Consider the following 27,710-nt stretch of genomic DNA (forward strand, 5'->3'; position numbering starts at 1 on the left):
CATTTTTTCTACTATGTTATAATTTAAAATTTGTTAACAATCACTTTTTACAAATGCTTTAATGCTTAACTATCCATTTAAATATCCTCAATATCATCTACCTACATCATGCGTTTACACTTTTTGAAACTTTTTGTACTTGGATTTGAAATGCTTTTTAAAGATTTTCATTCTAATTTATTTACAATTAGCAAAATATTTTTTTCACAGATACAGAAAAAGACATTAGCATATACGAGACAGTCCTGTAGAATTAAAATTAAACTTTACAAAACTTGTGATTCAGGTACTTCATAAAATAACGCTCGACGTGACTTGCGTTTTTGTACCCTAATACAAACAAGGTTATGCTATGACACAACCGCAAATACCGATCGAGACGTAATCAAAGGAGCGAAAGAGACAATAACGCATCATTCTTCACCATAGCTGAAATCACTGACTTTTTCCAAGCCTGTCCAAGATCATAATTTCCTATATCCGTACCACCCAGTAAACACAAAATCCCTTTAAAGGAATTTGTTCGCAAACTATCCCCACTATTTTCTGAAACTGATCGCTCGAAACAATTTCTGATTTAGTTATGATTCGTACCGGTGATAAACAAGAAATATACACCTCTTATATTTTTTATTTCATTAATGTAAGATGATTCTCAGTTCTCTTTTTCTTTCATTCTCGTTTCTAAGTTTCTTTTTCTAAGAGCGGCACGTTTAAAAACTCAGTTTCCAGAAATAATATCGTTTCTACATCTGCATAATTGCAAAACTTGCGTCTCAAACTTCCTGTAATTATTACAGATTTCCGTATCTCGGAAACAAAGTGAGATCGTCGGGTATACGTAACAAACAAAATTATTTTATACCATTTTATACCAACAAGACCACAAATATATGTGTCCTAACCGAATAGTACGAAAAAGTAAAGGGTAAATATATAAGTGAATTTTAAAAAAATATAATCCACATATTACAAATGTGGTTCGATTTATACGAAATATTACATTTAACCAGAATAGTAGAATACGCGTAAGATAGTATATTCCGTTCGCTCGTTTTAGCAATTCTACAAGGAATGTCCAAATACGCTAGTCATCACCGGGATCAGCTAGTCCATGATATCGTAAAAAAGAGAACATAATTTACGGTACCCTCAAGTGTTTTCCCTATCTCTTTTTAGAACTCGGGATGATGAAATCTAGGCAACTGTTGCAAGCGTTCGAAGATTCGTGTTTTCTTACAAATACATCATAATTTCAGTTAGAAAATATATTTTTACGGTTAGGTCGCAAGGAGATCACAGTCATGTAAAAGTATTTACTACTAACTGAAACAAAATTTAATATACTTGGACTTGTATGTAAATGCTATGAACAAAAACATTTTGAAAACTAACTGGCAAATAGTATTTCATTTCTACCTATCTTTAACTCGTTGAATGCCACGCCAATTTTACAAGGTTTGGCCGTGGCTCCATTTTTTATTACGCGATACATATAATGTTGAAATACCTACAAGAGATATGTTACGGCGTATAATCATCATTAATGAATTTATCTCACTGAGGTCACGGGTGACCTCCGTGGCGCTGAAGTGCGATTTCGTATTATTCACTTATTTTTTGCAATTATCAATTATCTCCTATTATTTCTTCGCGTTGCTAAATAACTGTTCTATGTTGTTATGTCCAGGGACCTATCGTAAACCGTAATCTATCTCTTGGTCATACTTATTCGGACCCCTAATAGGTTTGAAGAACCATCATGGAGATTTAGCATCTTTTACTTTACTGTCAAGACCCTTAATTGCCATCAAACATCTTTCAAGTCGAAACTTTCCTTAGGGTTATTGTTCATTAAGGTAAAACACGAAAAAGCGGATTTTTCCCATGTTCGACAGCGACTAGTGGAGGACGCACATAATAGATCTATATTTCATGTATAAATAAAGCTATTTTTATGTGTATTTTTATATGTACTGCATTAATTATTATAAATATTGTTATAAAATTCGATTATGTTGATTGTGCTTATGAATCTTCCTTCATCGTATTTGTCGCTAAAGAATAACAAAACTGATAAAGCATAGGCTGAGAGCCTAAGTCTTACACTCATTTAATGGGCAATGTAAATAGACACGAGCATGACACACCATAGCACAGAAGCACATTATTCTTTCTCCTTTTTTTTTTTTTTACTCTCGTACCATTACATGTCATTATCTTTATTGTTAAGTATGTAAACAAAAAAGCCATTGTGTACTTCGGAAGAAGTATCGCTCGTGAGTAATCTACAATATAGCACATCAGAAATATACTAACCCTACTACATTGAGATATTTTGTCAGTTTAGGAAAAAATTGTACCTATGTTCTGTTTTAAAGTAATATATAGGATAGTTTAAATAAGTTTTAAACAACAATTGATGTATATAATAGACTTAGAAAAGAAAGTGCTACAGAAGAGAAAGAATTAAATCTTGAGCATTTCATTAATATACTAATCTTTGCCGTTTTTATTGTCCACATTGCAGTCGTTTATTCGTTTGCTTGTCATCTTTTTTGACATTTGGTGTTCGTTACAACATTTCTAAATTAGAATCCCTTATGAAAAACAACTTTCCGATAAAAGAAAGACAATGATAGATGCTCTTTACCTTGAAGGTAAAGGATATGGTTATATCGTAAACTTCTGAATCGATTGAAGAGTGTAATTGCAGATTATGTTACGAAAAGATGTAATCATGGAGAAAAGAAAAGGTCAGGCCAGCCGAAACAATTATCTCCATGAGATGAACGAAAAGTACTGAAAATAACATCTGATCATCAAAGTCACTGTCGGATATTATAAATGAAAGTAATATAAATGCATCAAGAAACACCATTCTGGTCATACTTACTACAAAATTATCCAACATTGTAATCTTGAAAATGAAATCGGCACCAAAATTATAGATTATTAATAATGAAAAAAAAATTTGTGCTTGCAAAGGAAAATGTGAACAGGTATTGGAAAACAATAAATATGACTTTTTTCTCTCTCAAAATTATAATAAAATTCTCCTAAAATTGTAAAAAAATCCCTCAAAGTTTTGCAATAAAAATTTTTCTTGTATGTATGTAGTATTCAGCGAAGAAAAAATATCTAGTCCAGATGGCCCGATGGCTATAATTATTATTGGCACGACCTCAGAAAAGAAAAGAAATGTTTTTCAAAACACAACTTTGTAAGATATTCTGTTATGATTTTTGTGTGCTTTTCAGCTTCCGGCAAAAACTCTGTTCAAATAGAATAAATAGTAGTAGCTATACAGATGTGCTACAAGATTATTTACAATCCTTTAGAACTTATCAATATTTAATTTTTAATGCATTCATTCATAAGTCGGCTCGTATTGATAGAGGAGGACAAGAGGATAGAGTTGTTATTTAAATGATGAGATATCTTGCTTTTGAAACCCGTCAAATATATTTTAAAATAATAGATACAGAGGATGTTAGCTAAGACTGTGCATTGTTTGCTATTAAAATCGCTCGAAACTGAGACTGAAAAACTAGTATTGATTCGCATGATTGACTGACTTCTAGAGAACATGGTCGTCTATTTATACTGGTCGAGAGAGTACCGGAAAATTCAAATTCGTCTTCGTTTGACGGTTGTACGTAGCGGCGGCATTGTTTTGCCCGGAGTTTATTTATTATTACATTATGTATGTCCTAGCAATGTTGATACTCCGATGCAAAACACAACATGATTTGAATTGTCCTCTATCTCATGTGCCGCTACATCACCCCCCCCCCCCCTACCAATGATAACGTTTCTTATATTATATTTACAATAGGTTTACACAGTTTTTTTGTTATACATACGGTCGTACGACTTCGGTCGTCGTTTTTATGTGCGGTTGCGAGAGTTCGGCATCTGCGGGTTTGTTGTTTCGATGCAGGGTAAAGCGTCGGTCACTTGTCAAACCCGTGCAGATGTTGCGCGACGTCTTCGATAGCGGCGGTGGATATCTGTCGGTACGATGCAGGCGTTCAACGCACGGTCGCCGCGGTGTCGTAGGCCTCCGTTCTTCTTTAGTATGACGTACAGAGGCGATGCCCATGGACTTTTCACTGGCCGCATCACTTCTTGCTCGGTCATCGTCTCAAACCCGCCTTCACCTGCTTGCGTCGATCGGAGGCGAGGCGTCGAGGTTCGCTGAAAACGGAAAGTCCAGGCGTGGTTTTTGATATGATGTACCACGCTATGTCTTATTTTGTCTCTACCGAAGGAGTGGACGAGTCGCATCCGAAAATTCAACGAGATGTCGGTGATACCTCAACTTACCGACGATTGTTTTGCTCGATACAGTCTCAGTCGTGCCCGTGTATCTTATTGTTGATAAGTTGCTGGTCTTGTCGTTGTGGCGGCGATTTCAAGGGTCGACCAGTAACCCATAGTAGCTTAAGAAGTCCATGCCGATGATAGGCGTGCTAACGTCCACCACCGTGAAACGTCGTTCGTCGTAGTAGTAGGTTCCGTTTCCACACCCTCATGGAGTCCAAGTCTGCCAGTCTCCTTATCAGCTCCTTTTTGAGGTGTTCATACTGTCCTGTCTCCGGCGGGTCGAACAATATGTCCCGGACTAACTGCACATGCTGCGCTGTAATATTTGTGACGGCAGCGTGGAATTTCGTCTTATCGCTAGTAATCCGGGCAGCTTCGCAACGTCGTGAGGCCAGAACGACGGTACGCGGAGCGGTGTGTTCACCGCATCTACTTGATCTTATTCGATCGACACACAGTCGGCTCCGCTTGTACTCGTCGTACCGATTGTAACACGTTCGCTTTGAAATCGCTTTTCGCACGTCGGGGTTGCCAATTGTAGAAGATGGTTATCTGAGTTGTTATTTAAATGACGAAATATCTTGCTTTTGAAACCCGTCAAATATATTTTAAAATAATAGATACATACTTTACACTGGTTTACGAAAAGCAATATACCTCTTCTGGAATGACCTGCTAGTTCTCCTGACGTAAATCAGATTGAAAACATATGGAGAATACTAGTTCTTCGGATTTATTCGAAAAATCAAAAATATAATAAAATTACAAAATTATTGAAGCATGAAATACTATTGATGAAAAAATAATATAAAATCTCGTTATATCACGTCAGAAATGTCATTCACACCCTACTAACTGCTGAAATTATTATTAAAATAAAATTTAAGTTTAATTATAAAAAAACATTATCCTGAAGATAGTAGGTTTAATGTTAAATCTAAAAAGCTATTGTCTACTGGGGATATATTAAAATTATTGAATTATCCCACAGATCCATTATTGTTTGAAAGGAAAGAGTTCCTTTATTTTACTTAAATATATATATATATATAATAAAGGATTGATCTCTTTCTGAGTCATCTAAGATTAATTCTCTTGTAATGTGGAACTATAACAAGTATATCTCGTTTGTGGTGTAATTAAATTGTTTCTTTTATCTGTAGCGTGAAACCAAACATTGCAGATACCTAACTTATAGATTCTTGCTTATGATGGTGTGGATCATCTTCGACACTCTAGACTTATGTATACGACCGTAGTTCACGATCATTGTTCTAATTGCTCTCCTCGCACTCATTTCGTTCTTAGGTTGCGTATTTTATGCTTAGCACTTTCCAGCTGCGGCTTAACAAGTGCTCTTGTGGCGTCATTTTCGCATTCATGTCTGTGTAAAAATTTATCGATAGCTTCTGCATTACATAAAAGTTTATAGTATCGATCTCTGGATCTCTTGATTCTTTCGAACTTTCGTTTGAGATATTTTATTTGTATTTTCAAACTTTTATTTTTTTTCAATAGCTGAGTACATTCGTTTTCCAATTTCATTTCCTCTGCCCATTCCATTGAATCATCATAGTCAGAGAATATTAACGGCAGCTTTGTATTGTTCAGTATTGGTTTATTAATAAATAATTCATTTTCTCCTTCTTCTTCTACCTCTCTTTCTTTTGCCTCTTGCTGTTGTTGATGGTAGTGGTGGTGATATTGATGTCGTTCTTCTTCCTCTTTCATTTTTTTTTTCATCCGCTGTTTTTTGATTACGGGCTGACTTGCTTGTACATGTTCTTTTTCTTCATTTACTGATAAATTTTTTGGTGGTTCGGGTATGGCATTCATCTTCAACTTTCTTATTTTCGTATATTTTGTAAGATTTGGTTGGAACATTTCGGGTAAAAAATGATCGGCACAAACGCCCATTTTTCTTAAACTGGAGTCGGCATAATGTTCTAAAGCTGGATTTCCTGTTAAAAGAGTACATTTCCTGTTAAAAGAGTAGTACGTATAGATAGTAATAGAAAATAATATAGATGAAAGGAGTAGAACATATTGATGTCAGGAAACAAAGTATCTCGTTTTATACCAAAATTGTCTGGCTGGCGGGAAACAAGGAAAATATCGCGTTTAGTGCTTCATTTGACATTTATTTCCAATTGAGATATACACGCGTATATGTTACAGGCGCAATCAATAGGATATACAGAGTGCTCATAGGTATGCCATGCATTCAGCCTTAGACACCCGTGTAATGCAAGCCTAAATTTTCTTTTTTTCCTCACATATATATGTAAACTCCCTAGAGTTCACGTGGGATAGGGATTCTTTTTGTTTTACGGGTAGCACGACAAGCTTTGTTTCACGGACAGAGCGATCCTCTTTTGTTTTACGGACAACTATTTTTGAGAGGCACGCATTTTCCCAAACGGAGGGACAGAGAGTTACGTTAGAGACAGACAAGGTTACAGAATAGTTATTTAAGATTTTAAAGACTGAAGAAGAAAGATCGGTAGCTCAGGACGTCGAAAATCAATACTCGATTTTCAAATTACAGAATCGATCCCTGAATTATCCCAAGATTTACGATCTTACAAATCGATTTTCATTACGCCATGCCGTTAGAAATGAAGCTACGTATCGTCATGAACGAGAACGCAAGAGGGGAGAAAATAGAATACATAGAATCCATAAGAAAACCAAAAGACGAAGTATGTTATGTCTTTCCCCCAGAATATCAAGCAAGAGATCATCATCCGCAGTTATTCAGTTTATCGATAATGAAGAAAGCCGCAAACAGTTTAACCAAGGTAGGCCATTACAGAAACATTGCAATCACGATGGATGACGCAACGGCAGCGTCATACATCGATACAAGTTTAAACTTCGTGTTTCGAGATATTTACTTAGAAGAATCGGAAGTCATCTCCACAAGGAAAATAAAGACCGAAACCGAGAAGTTTCAAATAGAAAGTCTTCAAATAGAAAGATTATTAGAGATCTTCCAGAAACAAAACATGCATGAGAGAGAAGGCACGGACTTCGCCATAAAACAATTTGATGGAACACAGAAAGCCACGGTTTGGATATTAGAGTATGAAACGGAATGTGAAAAGTACGAAATCCAAAACGACGAAAAAAGAATCAAGAATTTGAAGAAATATTTGGGAAATACAGCATCAGAATGGTATCAGACAAATCTGCTGAAGGATAAAGAATACAACTGGGAAAACTGGAAGGCGGCATTTCTAAAAGCTTTTAGCAATAAAGGTTGGTCTGCAGTACGATACGCTTGTAATTTTAAATACATTTCAGGTTCGTTCACCGAATATGCCATTAAAAAGGAACGGTTAATATTGGAAGTAAGGAGGAAGACTTCCGAAGAGACAAGGATAAATCTAATTGTTATTAGATTACCTATATGCATTCAAGACAAAATCGATAAAGAAGCGGTACAATAGACAAATGACTTAATCGGACTTTTGGGGCAATATGAAGATCAGAAAAGAAAAAAAACACAAGAGAGTAATGCAAGATTGGACAGAAAGTCAGATCCACCACCCAATAACAACTCACCAAAAAAATATATGCACATACCTATTGATCATTTTTCAAGGGCCGTTTTTATGTCCACGTCAAAAACACAACGCTCAGACGATATCACAAAACTTATAGACTCGACAGGAGAAACTGATTCCATAAAAATTATCCTTGCAGACTGATACCCAGTAATGACATCCAAAAAAGTTCAAGAGTACACAAGAAAGAAGAACATTAAATTAATTTTCACCTCGACAGACTGTCCATCCTCCAATGGATTGAACGAAAGGGTAAATCAAACATTAGTAAACAGGATCAGATGTGAAATCAATTCAGACAAAAAAAAAGAGAAACTGAACAAAAATCGCAGAAGAAAGCATAGAAGAGTAAAATAACACCAGACACAGTGTAACAGGATTTGCTCCAAATCATTTACTGTATGGAAAAATAATTGAAATCGTCCCTAAGGGAATAATGGAGAATAAGATAAACCTAAAAAGAGACAGAGAAGAAGCATTCAAAAACTCAACAAGAAATTTCGAAACCAACAAACAGAAATACGATAAAAAAAGAAGAGAACACGAATTTAAAATTGGTGATATGGTCTTCACCCACAATGGAAACAAACTAAATAGAAATAAGCTGGAAGAAATTAGGAAAGGACCTTTCAAAATTCGGAGAAGGATTTCAAATTCCATATATGAAGTGGATAACGGTAATCGGAGATCTGAAGGGAATTTCTTCCACTCAAGTAAGCTGATTCCTTATAGGGAAGACAATTAACGATGTAATTGTCAACACGAAGAGGGGAGGTGTAAACTCCCCAGAGTTCACGTGGGATAGGGATTCTTTTTGTTTTACGGGTAGCACGACAGGCTTTGTTTCACGGACAGAGCGATCCTCTTTTGTTTTACGGACAACCATTTTTCAAAGCGATACGTGAATTTGAACGTCCAAAAAACAAGAAGAATGTGAGACAACTACTCGGAAAAATAAATTCTTGAAACCACTACACAAATTACTAAGAAAAAACACAGAATTTATTTGGAATGGAGAATATGAAAAGTCATTTCAAAAGATTAAGGAATACCTCTGTTCAAGCCCGATCCTTTCAATATACGACCATAACAAAGAAGTATTCATTTATACAGATGGAAGTGAAGACGGCTTAGGGGCAGTTTTAAAGCAACCTCGAGACAATGGGATGTTACACCCGGTCGCGTACTTTTTGAGAAAATTGAAACCAACAGAGGTAAAGAGAAAAGCAATCCACCTTGAATGTCTTGCTATTAAAGAGGCGATTCAGTACTAGCAACATTGGTTAATTGGTAGATATTTCACTGTCCTTTCAGATCATAAACCGTTGGAATCAATAAGAATCAAGGCAAGAACCGATGAAACTTTAGGAGACCTGATGCACTACTTGTTGCAGTACGACTTCAAGATCATCTACTCTCCAGGAAAACACAACATAGAGGCAGACGCACTATCCAGGAACCCCGTCTTAGAAAGTTTTGAGAATGAAGAAGATGTTTTGAAAGTAGCAAATATTATAAAAAAACAAGATAATCCAAGATATAATCCAAGATCAAAAAGAAAACAGAGAAAATATTAAAAATACGGTTCAACGTTCTGAGCTACCGATCTTTCTTCTTCAGTCTTTAAAATCTTAAATAACTATTCTGTAACCTTATCTGTCTCTAACGTAACTCTTTGTCCGTCCGTTTGGGAAAATGCGTGCCTCTCAAAAATGGTTGCCCGTAAAACAAAAAGAATCCCTATTCCACCTGAACTCTAGGGAGTTTACATATATATAATACATAAACGAGAATTGTATTGTTGTTATATGAATCTTATCAAATTTTCATGTTTATACATTGTATACTTATATCTGTGCATTGTAACATAAATTATGGTCGATTCAAATAAATTTTATCAGTCTTCGTTTTTCGTTTACGAGAAAACCTACACTAGTTCGTTAATTTTAACCAATTATATCGTGTTTCGTGACATTTTAATGAGAAAAATATTACGGACATGATAAAAATTTCATAAAAAAGGGCCAGTAATATAAAAGTTTTATTTTTGGATTGATCATCGATATCCGATCTCGGATAAAGTAATATTACCCGCCACTATCTCTGTGGTCGGTAGTGGACGTTCAATAAAGAAAATCTATGTAACTGTTTTACAGTAAATCCTAAGATATCATCAATAAATGCCACTACCGTGAGTATATTTTAATTGAAAAAATGACTGAACTTCGTCTCCAGGCACAACTTTTTCTCAACTATTATTGCGCTTTTTTATGATACAGGAAACATTCGATAATTACATAAGAATCGGGATTTGAGTGTTGCAATTATGCAGATATGGAAACGATACTATTTTTGGAAACTGAGATATTAGATCTGTCGAACTTAAAAAAAGAAAACTTAAAAACTAGAGTGAAAGAGAAAGAGGAACGAAGAGTCAAAGTTGGCAACATATAAATACCTGCAATAAGTCAAACCTTTTAACTCAAGACTCAAATTTGCTTGTTTTCTTTCTTTCAATATTTTCAATTTGTGATTAATGAAACTTTTACCAATATGTTTCTTACATCTTTCTGATTAAAGTGGCACCAAACACGGTATAATTTGGAACATATTTAAGTACTCAATTTAATCGAAAAAATCTCGCAAATACGCTAGTAAAAGATTAATTTTTAGAAGTCAAAAATAAGAAAAGTTTCACTTTTAAATCAACGCTTAGATACATTATCTCAACGATATCATGGATATTTGATCATGTTACACTACTCGATCGCAGCGAGCCATTTTAAGCTTTTGTCAGGGGAACCGCCCCTCCCCCCCCCCTCCGTAGAGGGAATGACGAGTGTGCAATTATTCAGGGGATCGTTTTGTGCAATTATCGTATGTTTCTTGTATTCGATAAATGGAGGCAAGACATAACGAGTTTGAATCTCGAAATTACGGTTTAATTGTCCAAGAATCTATTGCATCGGTCCAGAAATGCATTGTTAAGGTTATTCCGTATGACTTTTTTTGTTTTATGCATTGTTCGCCTTTGTTAATATTATGAGCGTAATTGGATACTGTCATATGGAGATGGAAAAATATAAGCAGTATTGTGGGAATTGTTTCGAAGTTTCGGGAGTGCGCAGGGATATGAAATCATCGAGTGTAAACGCGTGACTCGCTTTTTCAGCGGTCGTCTTCCCCTTATTATGACAGCAAATTAAAGTCCTTCGGCTCCAACCAAACCGCTCTGTGTTCTCGCCTAATTATAGCAACAGCTCATAGATTGCGAGTAATATTTGACTATAGTAGTAAGCATATACGTTATACTGTTGTCATTCTCATATTTTCTCGCAAGCGCAAGTTCCGAATTAAATGGATAACTCTGTATAAATTTTATTTAAATGTTATTTGACAAGTCGGGTCATATACATAATATTGATAATAGAGCGGTGTACCGTTACTCTGAACACAATATATGTTTAAATAAATAATACAATTTACCCTCTAAACGGTCATCACGTTAAAGTAAACCATACAGTAGGTTGAAAGTACCAAACTTTAAAGACGCAAAACATTTGAACCAATGGATTCCTAGATTAAAAACTGCTATATATTGCCTTTGTTCATCGATTACTATCAGATAACGGAAAAATAGTTTTTAAAGATGATGCCCAGAGATGAGATATAACCGAAAAAATACCCGGCATTATTGTGTTAATATAGCAAATTAACAAATACGAAACATATATATGCACAGTACGAACACCTTGTAATTACCAATTTTTGAAATCCATTCTTTAAGAAGCGGATTGTCTCCTTTCGGGAAGGGATACAGATGATATCCTTCATTTCGGCTCTTGTTACAGTTGACATAAGCGCAAATATCCAGTAATTTAAATCTCTTCTGCGATTTCATAATGTAAAATACATGAAACACACTATAAAAAACAACGCACAAATCTGCGAAAACGTAGCTACAAAAATGAAATAAAGAAAATAAAATACAATGAAATGAATAAAAAAACACAAATAAACAAGCAAATAAGAAAATGCTTGCGGTCAAGAATAATTCTTTATATGTATATGTTAGATGTTAGATTGGATTGGCTGGGATAGACGGCAAACTTATAAATCTCTCTAAAATTTGTTTTTTCCAAGATTCGTTATAAACTTAGGGATAAGAGTGGGGTTTACGTTTAGAATGTTTGCAAGTTTATTGGTAGAGACAGCATTAGTAGAAACAGAAGGTAAACGCTATTGGTTATCCTAAGACAGCGATTGACCTATCCAATTAGCCTTCAAAATAGCTAACATTGGGGAAAAATTGAAAGTGGCAGTATTTTCGCACAAAAAATGGCTGTGAAGTTATATTAAAAAGGTTAAAAATTGCATTTTTTTTTTAATTTTAATATTAAGACGTGTTTTATGAAATTGTCTCCCGGAAAATAAGCGCCGTTTCCACCATCATCATTGTTGTTACCATGGTACAGAAATATTGGTGATTGTGAGAATATACCAAACACTCGGATTGTCGATTCCTCTAAATAATGTCGTCTGTCCATTGTTTTTTTTTTTTTTTTTTTTTTTTGGCGACAAAGGAACATGCTGTGCGGCGAACGCCTGGGGAAACAGGCGTATGAGGGGCCCCTACACTGTGCGATGGACAGCAGACAGCCATATAAAATGTGTCTATCTTCACCTTCGCTAGTAAACAATTCATGAACAGTACGTAAACACACATAATCGCTAGATGACGTTTTTAACCAACTTCGAAAAAGAGCAGATTATCAATTCAATGTTTATTCTTTTTATATATATCCAACGATTATTCTGCAATAGACAGATTTATAAAAATGAAATCTTTTACATTTTGTAGGGATGTTCCGTCATTGGTGGCGTCTGAACAAATTTTTGATTTCTTCACGGCGCCGAAAATAAGTCTTCAGTAAAAGTCGAATTTTTCACGAACCTTGTAAAAACAAAATTTACGGAAATTTATCAATATGTTGTCTACCGCAAACAATCAAATATGTATCTAACACAAATAAACACATCTTGACCAAAATCATCCTTCTTAGTTGAAAATTTTCCAGTAAAAATATCTTTAACTAATTCTAATTTTCATTCATTTTTACTTAATTAACTACTTTAAATTATTTGCTTATTAATTTGATTGTTATTTTTGTAGATATGTTTTCACGGACGTGTGCGTTGTTTTTTGTAGTTTATTTCAAGTTTTTATGTCATGTATTTGTAAAGGAAGGTTAAATCAGTGGATATATGTGCCTATGTCAAATGCAACAACGGTTAACGTCAAAGACATTATTTGTATCACTCTTCGAAAGAAAATGATCTCCTTCGTAAAGAATGGATTTTAAAAGTTGCTAAGTACAAGATGTTCGTACAATTCGTGTGTTTCGTATTTGTTAATTTGCTGTCACGGTATACCGCTTCATTATCAATATATGAGCCGATTTGTCAAATAGCATGGTAATGTATGTTACAATAGCATAACATAATAACATAGTCGGATAAGGGTTATATATGTGGCCCAACCAATATTATTCGTCCTTTTTCATTCCTATAAGACAATTCAATTTCGCTCATACGAACTGACAGATATTGTCTGCATACATTATCCGCAGATTGTTGATTAAAGGTGTATGTAGACTACCTGCAGATAATGGGAGTCGTTCTTCCACTAGGAGTGTGAGAGGGTGCTGGGTATCTGATTTCGGATGGGCGTCGATGAGTTGAGAATATGCTGGAGATAGAACACATGTGTTGGAACGTAACAATACGATTGTAAAACCATCGAACCTTTAAAAATAATTTAAGGAAATGACAACTATTTATAACCAAGGATAATCCAGCGATGCGAAATTTTTTGGAATTAACATAATCTTTTACTTTCCTTAAACTCTATGCTCTTTATTATTTTTTGCCTGCGAACCGTTAATCGAACTCTCGGACGCCCTCTTGCTACCTAATGTAATGTATGTGTATATGATAGAGGTTGGATTTTCTTCTCCTTTGAAACCTGTATTCTAATAAACATAAATAATTAATATTAAAATGGCGAAAAAATGTTCTATCATATAATGATACACATACATATTTAACAGAAATCAAGAATTTAATGATTTTATTTATGTTTTTCAACTTTTCCAAAAATTTGTTTCTTCGATTCTAATAGTTTTTTACACAAATACATAGCGGAATAAATTTTTATCGGAAACGCAATAACAGATTGATTTAATGTATTAAAAATAGTATAGTTCTATTACAAAAAATGAAGTTGGTCTTTGTTCGATTTCTAAACATTTCTTTATGACATTTTGACAACCAACATGTATTTTCAAATTCTCTACTTCCGCCTTTCCTCGCCTCAATACAAACACCGGGTCATAAATCTCATCATCGCATAGCGTGACCAACGTTTATAGATTTAGTGTGAACGTATATCTGCCGACAATTGTCAATGTGGACTAGGTTTTCATCTGGAGACCGTCTTTAGACTTGAATTTTGGCTCTAAAGTCCACTAAAAACTGTTATATCTCAGATGTAATATTATATGGTGCGACATGTAGTATATCATATTCATTGAGTACTACCAGAAGATGCAAAACAAATTAAAAAAGATTGGTATTCGGAAAAAAAGTTTAGTTTAAAAATTTAAATACCAAAGAACAAAATGAAACTGTCATACATATGTTTACTACTCCAATTCTTCGACTAAAGTACATTGACTAAAGTGAGTTTTCACGATTCAGTAATATTTCGTAATTAGATGAGCATCATGGAAGATAAGAAATTCAATATTTGGTTACGTCATTTGCAGTAACCTAATAGCCGGTAGCTAGCGACTCTGGGTCATTTGATTCCTTAGGAAGTGATAAATTTTTAACATTTTACAGCAATAAAATAACTTAATGTGCAGGTCATTGGATTCGTTTTAAGAAACGCCACTTACCTACCAAGGAAAAAAATATGTGGTTCCATGTGACGATAAAAAATATTCATGCCTGTACAATAAACATGCTGATTGCCAAGGCTTAATGTTAAATCTAAATGATATATGGAAAATACATTAAAATTATTGCATCATTCCACTGATCCATTATCGTTTGAATGGGAATATTCTCTCTTCTTCAAAAAAATATAGTAAACAATTAACTTCTCTTTCTTAGACAACTTACAATCAGTTTAATTATTGCGTCATTTTATTATTTTCATATTTGTTTATCTCATATCGAAAAGTAGATATGACCTTTTCCGCAGAACCATACAATTAAATAAGTTTTCGTCTACGCCAGTGTGCAGCTAAGGAAAGAAAAAATTACTTCTCTGGTGCAACTAAACAAGGCAGAACCCTAACTTTCTAGGATTTTGTATATACTAGCGTGGGTCATTTTCTAGTATGGTCCGCGTGGTGCAGCACTAGTTCGAGAACAATCCAAATCATAAGTGTGAACCCTCTCATTTTTCGTATATTGCTAGTAATGTAAGCATTTATTCGTCAAATTTTTGCAGTTTATGAGCTATTATATTAGTGTGTGTGAAATTTATTTCTTCGCGTTTAACACGACAACTTCTCTACTCACATAATTTTTATCATTTTATTTGATGTACTTATCTTCTATTTTGGAAATTTTTCTGTGTAATAACTAGATATTACTTTGTATATTGTTTGGATCTAACGTACATATCTGAATCTTAAGTTACCTTACCTTAAAAAAGACTGCAGACTAGCCTAATTGCATATGAAACTTTTCTTCTTTGGGAAATGAAACGAAACGTGTCGAATCATTCTTATCGTGATGAAAAATTGAGATCATCACGCAGAGAAAATTATGAGATTGGTTTACGAAGAACAGAAGAAGAAAGATTACGACGTAAGCGTGAAAAATGGATTATAGAACAACAAATGCTACGAGAACATGAAAGGTTGAAGGAGAAGAAGATCTTAGAATATGAAATACGCCGTGCTCTCGAGAAAGGTTTACCACTGTCCATGGGTAGATTTTCACATCACAGTAGCAATAAGAATAAAAGTAAATCCCCGGAAAGTCAACAGAGAACTGTTGCTACATCAAATACATCTAATACATCTATATTATCTAAAAAGTAAGTATGAGTAATGCAAAGCACTTTACTTTAAACAGTTAAATGAAATTGTCTTAAATATAAATAAAAATTAATTTCAAGGCAAATGTGTAGAGGATATATTATGATGCCATATATATATAAGATTTAAATTACTTCACTAATTGTGTAGCAACTAGGTACATGTTTATCTGATGCTCAAAGATATAATTTAGTTCTTAATTTATGAAGAAGATTATAATTTAGTAAATTCAAGTATATTAAATTATGGATGATAAAACTTTCATTTGCATTATAGATTAGAGCCATCAGATGGTACAACACCATTATTTAAAGGACTAGAAGGCATACAAGTTAATGCATCAGAACTACGAAGAATCAAAGTATGTATTCACAGAAATTCATTCACAGAAGATATTCAGAGAAATGTACTAGACGAAGCAACAACTGATGATCTACAACGAGATATTATCAATTTTGAAGATGTTTTGGTCAAAAGAAGAGAGGGTAAATAAATATTGTTTTTTTCTATAATTACCTAACAACTTTCAATCATCCAATGAAGAAATGCTAAAGGAGTATACGAATTCAACTCGGAAGATAATTCCTTTTGGAATTTTCCAACAACCATAATTTATAAATTCATATTCCAACATATTGTATGCTTTGTATTGTAAAATTGATAATCATATGTTCTATTTTTTTTTCTTTTTCCTATATGTTTGAAATTTAATTATGGATAGCAAAATCTTCACTTTACTTATTGTAACATCTGAAGAATGATGACATTATATAGAAGTTTTTATGGACATGAAGATGGTGGATTTGCAATCATATTGTGTTCTATAATATTCAATGCAAGTTATGCGTAACTTTAAATTTAATAATATGTATTTGATTCACCAAGGATGAAGAAAATTTGGAATGCAACGTTGGATTTGGATAACTGGATATTGAACATTTAATGTGCAATACGTAAGCACAATGTTTTTATATCTTCAGTGTCCTAAGATTGATTTTATTCTTTGTTTGCTGCTTTACATCTTCTTTTTTTGTCATCGAGTCTATACAAAAGAAGTATGTTTTGGAATAACAGTATAATAGAACTAATGTTACATATAAAAAAATGATCTATTGCAAAACTGTACTTCAAATTCTTATTCCATTTTGTGGATTCTCCATATGCTTTACTTTTGGAATGTCAACATGTCTAGAAACGCAAAGGTTTAATTAGAAGATTTTACATTTTATGGTGATATATTAAATATATATTTAATTCAACAGTGGCGGAAGGATAAAGTTATGGAATCTTTTCATTGAAATTTCATTCCCAAGGCTCATGATTCTACAACTGAAGAATGAAAATTATATTCAAAAGTAACCAATTAACTAATTAATTGCCTTACGATTAAAGTTACAATAACACATACCATAAGCAATAACATGGTCAGTCACACGTCGAGCCATTTGACGGTTTGGCTGGGCGTTCGAAGTTGTGCAAATCGCACATGTCTTTTAATGTATAAATGCATGTGTAAGATACAACTAATTTTATTTTGCAAGATGTTTGATAAATAATTACTATCAATTGATCATTGAACAAAAAAGATTCAGTATCTTGAAGTAAATAATAAGTCAATAACAACCATGTATCACATCTCTCACACGTGTTGTCTATATTTGGCTCGATCGACGTACCACGTCTTCAACGCGACGTTGCATGTTAAGAGGTTAAAATTACCACATCTAAAAATTCTATAATGAAATAGAAGCATTTTTCACTTAATCTATTTGAATTGATTGGCTTCTGTATAGATAAGTAGTTTTATTTCAGCCTGGTGGCATTGAAATAGAACTTGATTTGCAAATTTTATAAACTTTCAGTATTATACGTAACTCATTACTACAAATATCTCCAGGTTTCTACTTTTTTATATATAAAGATTTAAATAATATAACAAGAATGTTACAAAATATTATTCTGTAAACAATAGGAAATTGGAAAAGTAATTAATATCAAATTTTTACTTAAAGATACTTTTTTGATTGCAAAATGTAATGTGTTATAATATAATAATTAGTTATAATCAAATATATTTGAAGAAAATAATAATCAAACTATACAGTCATACAAATATCAACAAAATGGAAGATTTTCTAATCACCATAGAAGACACAGCATATAAAACATCTTGACAATTCTTCAATTTACCAAAATTTTCTCATAAGAAAACTGCTATTATTTTTTAGCTAAAATTTTAATGGAAGTTTGAGTTTCTTGAAATTCATAAAATCTGAAAGAAATCGTTAGTTCTTAGTTTAAAATATATATCGTATATATAATAAAGTATATACAGAATAACATAAAGTAAAGATTGTATTTTCATAACTAATTTCTCTTATAATTATGGATTCACGTATATAAAATTGTTTTATGATTTCTGGCACCAAAAAAAAAAATTGTATGCCATATATGTTCATTTGTGCAATTAATCTAAAGAATTTATATATGTAGCAATCATAAATTAACAATCATTTAATGTGATTTATATTTTTAATAGTAAATATATATCTTTTTTACATTATTGATATATACAATACTATTATAGAATCAGCAATTTAAAGTGAAAGATAATTATATTTTTATTTCTTTTATACCATTTTACCGTTTCATTCACTTCATACATCTATTATAAAATGTCCTGGCTTACAATCTTTCAGAAGCGGTCAGTTTATTTACATATCAACCTTAAGATTTCTAAGGTCTGTCACAGCTGCTAGTACTGCTTAATTGCTTTCTTCATATACATGTACTTTAGATTTTCTATTTATAAATAAATTTATTTAACCATAGGAGAGGGATCCAAATCTATATTTGAGAGAGAAGAAATAAAAAGCGCAAGAGTTAAAACAGAAGAAATTGTGGAACATCGTACAGTTGTTGCTATAAATAATGAAAATTTGGGTTTGTTCATATTAAAAATTTAAACCTGTTGTCGTTATTTTTTTGAAATTGATAAGATATCTTTTATGTGTATCAAAATTGTATTTTCATTGTAAAAAATGATGTTTAATTTTTAGAAAACAAGCCGGAAGCAAATAAAAAATATACTACTTCTTCAAGGAGTCGAAGTCCTCGATATAGATCATCCCATCATACCAGGTTTGATATATTAATGCATGTGTTTATGTATTGGTTATTAAACCAAATGGATATAGTAATTTTACCATGGATATGATAAAAGTATTGCTACATAGTGTTTATAGAAGGTATCTTTTGTACACACTATGTGCATCATGTACATCATTATGCTTATTATGACATTTATGGACTAATTAATTAAATCAAAGTATATTGTGTTTTATATATTTTGGCAGTCCTTTTATATGACAAAAATCTAATACCATGACAATGAAATATAGACCATAATAAAAAAGATGTGTCATAGGAAAATGCAGATTTGTACAGGGGGTAAAGAAAGTAAGTGTAAAGAAGATCGTTGCGCGATTCTATACCTTCGCATCGGTGAAAATGTGTAAAAAAAGTTCATATATAATGACCTTGACCTTGAAATTTACGGTCACATTATTGCAACGAATTCTACTTTTACAAGAAAGAAAAGTGTCAAATAAACTATGCAAAACTAAACAAATAAACTATGCAAACTTTGCAAAAAGCTTGACCCCTTCTGCCGGGAAAAGAATATTAAAACTTTAGTAATTCTTAAACTGGCTTTATCTACCATATCAACTTTTTTTTTTATAAATCTCCACTGATTCGAAGGTGTAAAATCACGCTACAATCCTCTTTAAAGTTGTTTTTTCTACATCTTGCACAAACACCTTTAGTAATCACTAAATGGTTATATAGTACCGCTATCTGCATTTTAGGCCCATAGCCTATTACAAAAAAAGGTTATTGATACTTATTACATATATCTTACATAAATATTAATATTTACATACTTCACACATATATACCCAGTATATAAACATACCGCAATATACTAACTTAATTTTTATTATGATTCGACTAGTATTAATTTGCTTATTTTCATGACCTCTTGCACAAAATGGAATATATATATATATATATATATTTATAAAAATAATGGATATAATTATTTACTTATATAACATTTTTATATAATATAATAATAATAATAATATTTTATTATTAATAGTAATATTTTCATTTAATATTATATATTTTATTGAAATACTATACTTCACAAATTTAGATTAGTAAGTAAGTAATAAATCATTATCATATATATTTAACATATAGGAATATAGAAATAATGTATGTAACATTTATAAATGTTATTAGAACATTTATGATCATAATGAACATGTATTACTAAATTCGTATCTTATATTTAATTGTGCTATGTGACTTTTATTTCAGGTATATGCTTTGTGTTACTATAGTCTGTTTTGTTCCAGCTTATGCCTGTTTCTTTTTTTTTTTTTTTTTTTTTTTTTGAATGTATCAGAAGTGGAAACTCGGTGAAAAAGGTAACTCTAAGCTGCTAAAAGCTCGACTTCTCTTCCATCTCCACTAAGTGGAGGGATATGGTGTAATTGTTACTTCAATGAAGTTTTGGTATAAAAAGAGTAAAAGGAATTTGATTCGCAATATATCTGTATGCATATGCTTGATAATGTCACTACCAATGCTTATGTTTTCTTTTTTAATTTGGCTATATATAATCTATTTAACGATACGAGGTAGTAAATATAATCAAGTTTTGTTGATTAGACAGAGTATACATTTCGTTTCTTTTTTCTTCTTCAAGAAAAATGTAATAATATAATAGAATAATTTCTATCATATGAATAAAGAATGAATTAGAACTAGTTACATGACAATATTGCTATTCAAATTCATACTTGCATTTCATAGATATTCTTCTCATAAACTTCAGTTAAAATATCTTATAAATAATCAGTCATTTTCATGCCAATAAATACAAAGTAATTATCTCTTCATGAAATCTAAAAACCATTTAGTTGGTAAAAACAATTTAGTTCATAAAATTTTCACACGTCATTTCTAGTAAATGTTACTTTATAATATAGGTTTTTTAATTAACATGTTAATATAAATGGAATCTATTAGTGATATTTTTTGTCTATCCCAACATTAGCGTATCATATGCGACTTTTACATGTTTTTTGCTCAGGTGAAGTATTATGGATGTAATGATTAATAACAATCATGAGAAGGTAAGCAATTGAAGTTCTAAAAGTAAATTTAATGTCTATATGTACCAATCATCATTTGTCTTGGCCATTTAATCCGTAATTCGTTATTAGGGATTATGCAAAGCAATCAATTAAATGTATAACAAATAGAATATAAAATTGTTATTTTTTATAATATTGTACAAATCTGTTTATTTTTTACATTTATGTCTAATATTACTTTGAGAATTATTCTATTTGCTCTTACTTACATTTTATAGTAAATTTCAGCACTTATAATTTCTAACTTGTTATAATGCACGATTATTCATCAATATTTACTACTATTAACTATTTTTTCTTTTTAGTAATTTATACCATTTTTATATAATTTATATATAAATAAATTCAATATTTGGTGAAATATAGATATTATTTACAGAGTATTGCTGTATTAAAACATAAAAATTATATAATATAATCAATACGTTAATATATTATGTTAATATATTAATAATAATGGTACTTATATTTTATGTTTTAATATAACAATGTTTAGTTAAAAGTTAATTTAATGTAAAGTTTCAAATTGAACTTCTGTTACTTAAGTATTCTTTTTTAGGTATAAAGATTCAAAACATAATAACAGGGATAGTTATAGAAATGATAGGTACCAATTATTTGTTATAATTTTGTATATTTGTTTAATATGTTTATTTTTCAGTTTTATTGTAGTGTTGTATAATTTATTTAGAGACAGAGATCATAGTAGAGGTGGAAGTAGAGAGTATAAAGAAAAAGTCAGGCCACATAGTCAATTGCACACTGCAGAGGAAAAGCATCTGCGAAAAAGAAAAAGTCATAGAGATAATTCACATTCAAGGGAAGGAGAACAAAGAGCATGGGCCAAAGATTCTCACAACAGGTACATAATAAAACATATGAAATAATGTAAAATGATGTTTCTTGAAAACTAAATGTTATAAATATTATTGAAGCAACAAATCATCTAAACACGAAAGACCTTATCGAGAAAGATCGAGAGAGCGATTCCGAGAAAGAAGAGAAAGGGATAAGTCTGGAGAACGTACACTGCCTTCATCACATTATATTGAACCCATTCCTGTTCCTGTTTATTATGGAGTAAGTATTCAATTTATATGTGGAATATAATTCTTCTGACATTAAATTTCATTGGTCATTAGGGTTTTCCTCCGAGACCAATAATGGTTGGACATTTGGTTCCAATTCGAAGGCAAGTACCACCTTTAGGAGGAATTAGGCATATGATGAGTCCATTAAGACCATTTCCACCACGATTTATTCAGCCAGATATATATAGATTTTGTTCACTTCCAAATCCTAGTATGTATTTTTTTAATTCATAATGAAGTACATGAAGAGTTACTGTGTTAATTATTTGTATTTTATATAAGATTTAGGCCAATGTATTAATGGAGGATTTATGATGAATGGAAAATTGCCGCATTAAATATCAGACATTTTACAAAAATTAAAAATTCTTCAAAGTATCAGTGTGAATTATCTTTAATTCAAATTATCTTTAATTCAAAATATTGTTATAAATGTATGAGATATATGTTTTATATTTTTTTATCAGCCATAAGAATTTTTAAAAATCGTGAAGGCAAAGAAATTCTGTTTTTGACCTTTGATTTTTTAAATACCGATTATAATGTAATATGTGCATTTTTAAGCATATTTAATATTATTTCCAAAATCTTTTTAAATTTTTTTATATTTGATGTATTTGTATATGAAACTTGCTTATATGTTTTTAGATGGTAATAATAATATTGTGTTCAAATTGTATTAATTGATAATGGATTGTGTATTATTAAATTTAAAAAATATATTTATATAGTTTATGTGTATAGTTTTTATATATAATAATTTATCGTATATCAGACTTTACGTTCATATATTTCAAGGAGGTTGTTTGACAAAAAGAATTGGTTTCCTTAGTATACATTTTCATTATTTTTGGTATATATAATAGTAGTAGAGTTAAAAATTTATTTAGGTAGTGGACTTCATGTAAATTTGATATATTAAAAAATGATGTATTAATAAAATATTTATTAAAAATTTGTTAGTTTCCAAATAAATTTTTGTTATACTGATTTATTAATTTATTAATTTTCGTTGTATCAGAGAGCTGATTAAGAAGCCTATTAAAAGTCTTCCTTTTTGAAGTATATACTAATGACTAGATTATGGATGTTTATACATTTATAAGAATTATAAATGCATAACATATAGAATGTATGTGAATTGCAAAATTGTACAAAACAAACTATTTATTATAATATTTAGAAGACAAAATCATTCTCTATTTAGGTTTTATTTGCGTAATTGTGTTTGTGAAAATACATGTTTATATAAGCGATCGCAATCTAAAATTACAAGAGTTTGTATCAAATACGTAATTATTTTTCATTTTATGAGAATATCGTTTATTTATGTTAAATCAGTTTCATTTAATTCTCATAGCACAAAAAATCGGAGAAAATTGAAATTTTCAAAATTGCAAGTTCAGGATAGAAGATATTTAACGAAGATATAATAAGATAAAATCAGGTTACTAATTTAGTTATTCTTCACGACTTTTTGGAGTTATTTAATAATATATAGAACATACAGATATTTTAAGTAAAATAAATTATCACTGGAATTAATAATGTACAGTATGACGTACGAGGTAAATAATAGCCGTGACATTCAATGCCTTTTCGTGTTCCACATTTGGAGTCCGGACTCCTGATCTCGGTCATATATAGGTCTGTATATACGTCTGGAAACTCTCGTGATAGGTTAGTGATCAAATGATATTGATCAATTTATTTGCAGGAAAGCGCTTCAATTAAAAAATTATGATTGCTGCGGACTTCAGAGCCACTTCACGCTAACTTTGGATTGAGGTATGGTGTACCAACTTTACCAACTGTACCAATAAGTTAAAGAAACTCCCTACTTTATCAACCGAAAAAGAAAACTTAGTTATCAAAATTATTAATGATAATACTTTGTTATATTCATACTTTACTATATGTTATTTTATCACATCGTACATGTATTTTAACTATTCTATTTTATTATCAACGTAATTCTTTTTGTAACTAGTCAGTTAGAGACGAGAATCTAAAGTATCGAGACGTATCAAACATAATATTTGATCGGAATCTATTGTAAAGTTCAGTTCAGCGTTAAAGTGTTAAATAAATAAGTTAAGTTATAAAATAAAGTGTTTACTATATTATAAGAGTTATTGAATCATTAGAATTAACTGTCAAGACCCCCACAAATTGGTGATCTCGACATGATTTCCTCGAAATGCCATTACACCATTCTCCGACAAGAGGTAAAACATTTCCTCAAAGAGTTTTAACAAATGCAATGTCTGATATGAAACGTAGTTAACGCATTGTCGATGGTTAAACAATCTCTCTTTTGAAAAGAGAACCTTAATTTTGTGATTTACAGAAATTTAGTCGGCCTTCGCAATCAAGAAGATAACATGTCTTTTCATGATAACAAGATAACATGTCTTGTCACGAAAATCTTTAGAAACCCATTGACTAGAGATAAATATGAGACTCTGAAAGCGCGTATTATATCTTCGTTTGATAAGTTTAGCGAATCCAAGTTGAGGGCTCTTCTTCGCAATAATGAATTTTTGGACGAAAAACCATTTTTTATAACGCTTAAGAAATCTAGTGGATGGGTTATGTAATGAGAGCGTTTTAGGACCTTCATCCTTTAACAACCTCCAAATAACGATCGGGCGATTCTTGCAATCAGTGATGTTCAAGATTTGTCACGACTAACCCATAAAACGGACGAAATCGCTGGGGTCTTAAAATCATTGATATACGCAATTTCCATGAAGGAAAAACCAAGCCGAAAAAATAAATCCCGATCTTTCGACATACGACGATATTCGTAGAAATTCGATTTTCATAGGAATTTCTAATAGCTAACATTAACCTCTTAGGTACGGTTGAATTTTGTGTGGGGCTGTTTCTCTGTATCTCAGAGTTTGACGCGTAAACGATACAGCACTGCAATGTTTGACTAATAATGCTGTTCTCTACGCAAACACATTGGAATGAAGTTTTTGATAAATAAATTATAATTTTTCTTAAAGATCTGATAGATAATGCATATACTTTAACTTTAATAATTTACTTTAATAATTAATAATACAATTGAATGTGATATATTTTAAAATACGGTACGACACATAGAACCACGTCACAATTTTCACATTTATAACGCGATAGTGTTTTTCAAATTGCTCTTCATTTTCTATTTTGAAGCGACATTCTGAGGTTGAGGATTCTAAAAAATTACAAGGATACGGATCGACATGTTAAACAGAGTATCTAATAATGGTATATTTATTTTAACGAAAAGTAACAATTGACATCTGACACTGGTGTATCAAAAATAAAGACTATATATTCTGGCTGCATATTGTTAACACTGTTATAAAACATTGCAAGGATAAAAAAAGTGTGAAGCAAGACAAATGAAATACGTCATTTAGTTCAAACGATAAGTGAATGAGTCAGTAGAGTGAGCCACTATATTGGCGCGTCGTAATATAATACCCGCAAAAGCCACTATAGTGGCGCATCGTATCGAAGAGGTTCATCAGAGTACCATAGGCGCTGATTTTTTCTAAGATGTTATGGTTTTTAAGATGATATATAAAATCTATGGGTAGATTTAAGCAGTAACAGAATTATCAACGGAAACACACAATTAAGTTTTCATTTTCATTTTCATTCGGTTTCATTAGGCGAATAAATATTATTTCCACGATAGACCCCTCAAATAAGTACAGCAAACTGTTATAAAAATTTATCGATATTACTAAATCACAAAGACACGTGTTCAGAACAGGTGGCATCAGTATTTCATTTGCACTAAAGGATAACCAATCGCAAAAAAACGCGGGAAAGAAGGATTTGAGGATGCGACCAGGAAGGAGATTTGCCAACTGTCCTCAAATCAATGGGCGAGCCCTTTTTACATGATATCCAAAAAGAATGGTGAATGGCGACTTTGTGAGGGCGGACGCTGAAAAATTCTTCAAAGGGTAGGTTTCACGATCCGGAATACCCGAAACTATCACAACTGATAGGGTTTTCAAGGACAAGGTTCTCCATCGTCGGATGTCAACAATGTACCAACCACTGTCTACCACCTAGCGTCAAACGGATTGGTCGAACGGTAGCGTCGCTCACTGAAAACCGCATTAGGATGTCACAATAATGAAAATTGAGTGGGGATATTACCAGTCGTTTTACTTAGAATCAAATTGCGTACAAAGACGAACGAAGAAATTCAAAGATGTTGGAGCCTCACAAGTTGAATTACTATACGAAACAACATTACATTACATTAAATATATGTGTATATACTTGATTTAGGGGATGCAATTTTGTTAACTTTTTTTTTATTGAAGATAATAATGCATATTTAATAATGATTTATAATTAATATTTACTTAAACAGCAGTTTTCTGTACCAAATGAAACCCTGTATACATACTTATTTTAAATAAATTGTGAAAAATTATGAAGATTGGTTTAGTTTAGTCATTGAGTAAGTTCAATGGTTTAGTTTATATTCTTTAGTTTATATAACGATGATGTTGAATACAAAATCGTAACTTCACGATGGCAGTGTTCTATGATGGCCGATATGTACAACGTAGCTTCCGATATTTAGAGCCTTACCTCCTCCACTGGAGTCCAGACTTGTGTATACGACCATAGCTCACGCCCATTATTTTAGTTATTTCACCGTACAAGTGCTGCACCAAGCGGTCAAGTGCTGAAGGCGTTCCACGCTAGTATATACAAGAACCGATAAAGTTAGTGATTTGCACTGTTTGGTTTCACGCTAGCATATACAAGAACCTGTTTAGTTCCACCACAAACGAGGTATACTCGCTGTGGTTCCACACTACAAAAGCTTATTTCACTGTGCGGTTCTACAGAAAAGTTTATGCTATTCTATCCAAGATAGACAAGTATGAGAATAACAAAATCGCACAATAATTAAACTTAACTTAGCTTATTATATTTTTTTTGGAGAAGAAAAGAAAATCTTTCCCCTGAAAAGGTAATGGATTAATGGAATGGTACAGTAATTTTAATATATTTTCCATACATAATAGTTTTTACATTTAACATTAAAGTTACTTTCCTTGTAAAGATGTTTTTGTTATAAAAAAATTCAAATATTATTTCAATGTAGTTTATTAATTTAATATTTAATTCAATATTTATAGTAATTTCAGTAGTTGATAGGTTGCGAATAATATTTCTGACGTGATTTATTTGTTTTGTATGATTTTATGCAGACAAGATTTAATGTCATAACTAATTTGTGATCCACGATTTTTACCTTTTACTTTCATTACTGATACGCCTACGAGATGTCGTCGCCGCAGTTTTGTTCACTCATCTATTTCTTTATATGTATATATCTGTAATTCA

At 31.7% G+C, this 27,710-nt stretch overlaps 3 protein-coding genes and 5 long non-coding RNA genes across 9 annotated transcripts in view; 5 read left to right on the forward strand and 3 right to left on the reverse strand.

The window, feature by feature from the left end:
• The window catches only part of LOC126916563 (uncharacterized), a 28,429-nt gene extending 16,525 nt beyond the window's left edge, over positions 1-11,904 (reverse strand). Inside the window, exons 1-3 of the mRNA XM_050722505.1 lie at positions 11,661-11,904; positions 4,330-6,290; positions 3,867-4,200 (exon numbers count right to left, since the gene is read on the reverse strand). The gene's annotated coding sequence lies outside the window, so the exon portion shown is untranslated. The remainder of the gene's footprint in view (positions 1-3,866; positions 4,201-4,329; positions 6,291-11,660) is intronic.
• Positions 394-2,016, forward strand: LOC126916584 (uncharacterized). The gene is made up of 2 exons (XR_007710662.1): positions 394-928; positions 1,691-2,016. It is a non-coding gene; the product is annotated as an uncharacterized LOC126916584 (long non-coding RNA).
• On the forward strand, positions 6,606-9,824 carry LOC126916564 (uncharacterized). The gene is made up of 2 exons (XM_050722506.1): positions 6,606-7,130; positions 7,320-9,824. Exons 1-2 carry the CDS (start codon positions 6,936-6,938, stop codon positions 7,779-7,781), a joined length of 657 nt encoding a protein of 218 aa, XP_050578463.1. The 5' UTR covers positions 6,606-6,935; the 3' UTR covers positions 7,782-9,824.
• A 219-nt stretch (positions 11,905-12,123) lies between the features above and the next one.
• On the forward strand, positions 12,124-12,948 carry LOC126916575 (uncharacterized). 2 transcript variants are annotated; one of them, XR_007710652.1, is made up of 3 exons: positions 12,124-12,367; positions 12,482-12,608; positions 12,760-12,948. It is a non-coding gene; the product is annotated as an uncharacterized LOC126916575 (long non-coding RNA). The 2 variants fall into 2 exon arrangements; XR_007710651.1 differs by having other exon boundaries at positions 12,124-12,608.
• Positions 12,949-15,217: 2,269 nt separating this feature from the next.
• On the forward strand, positions 15,218-23,070 carry LOC126916554 (uncharacterized). Its single transcript, XM_050722489.1, has 9 exons — positions 15,218-16,011; positions 16,289-16,497; positions 18,845-18,955; positions 19,072-19,153; positions 21,800-21,847; positions 21,932-22,102; positions 22,176-22,320; positions 22,383-22,542; positions 22,614-23,070. Exons 1-9 carry the CDS (start codon positions 15,671-15,673, stop codon positions 22,667-22,669), a joined length of 1,323 nt encoding a protein of 440 aa, XP_050578446.1. The 5' UTR covers positions 15,218-15,670; the 3' UTR covers positions 22,670-23,070.
• LOC126916574 (uncharacterized) lies at positions 21,855-24,134 on the reverse strand. The gene is made up of 2 exons (XR_007710650.1): positions 23,897-24,134; positions 21,855-22,443 (listed from the first exon to the last, which is right to left on the reverse strand). It is a non-coding gene; the product is annotated as an uncharacterized LOC126916574 (long non-coding RNA).
• Positions 24,135-24,148: 14 nt separating this feature from the next.
• Positions 24,149-26,788, forward strand: LOC126916577 (uncharacterized). Its single transcript, XR_007710654.1, has 2 exons — positions 24,149-24,559; positions 24,682-26,788. It is a non-coding gene; the product is annotated as an uncharacterized LOC126916577 (long non-coding RNA).
• LOC126916581 (uncharacterized) lies at positions 25,966-27,236 on the reverse strand. Its single transcript, XR_007710660.1, has 2 exons — positions 26,946-27,236; positions 25,966-26,449 (listed from the first exon to the last, which is right to left on the reverse strand). It is a non-coding gene; the product is annotated as an uncharacterized LOC126916581 (long non-coding RNA).
• Positions 27,237-27,710: the final 474 nt, after the last annotated feature.

This window comes from Bombus affinis, chromosome 5, assembly GCF_024516045.1.
Source record: "Bombus affinis isolate iyBomAffi1 chromosome 5, iyBomAffi1.2, whole genome shotgun sequence".
Lineage (NCBI taxonomy): Eukaryota > Metazoa > Arthropoda > Insecta > Hymenoptera > Apidae > Bombus > Bombus affinis.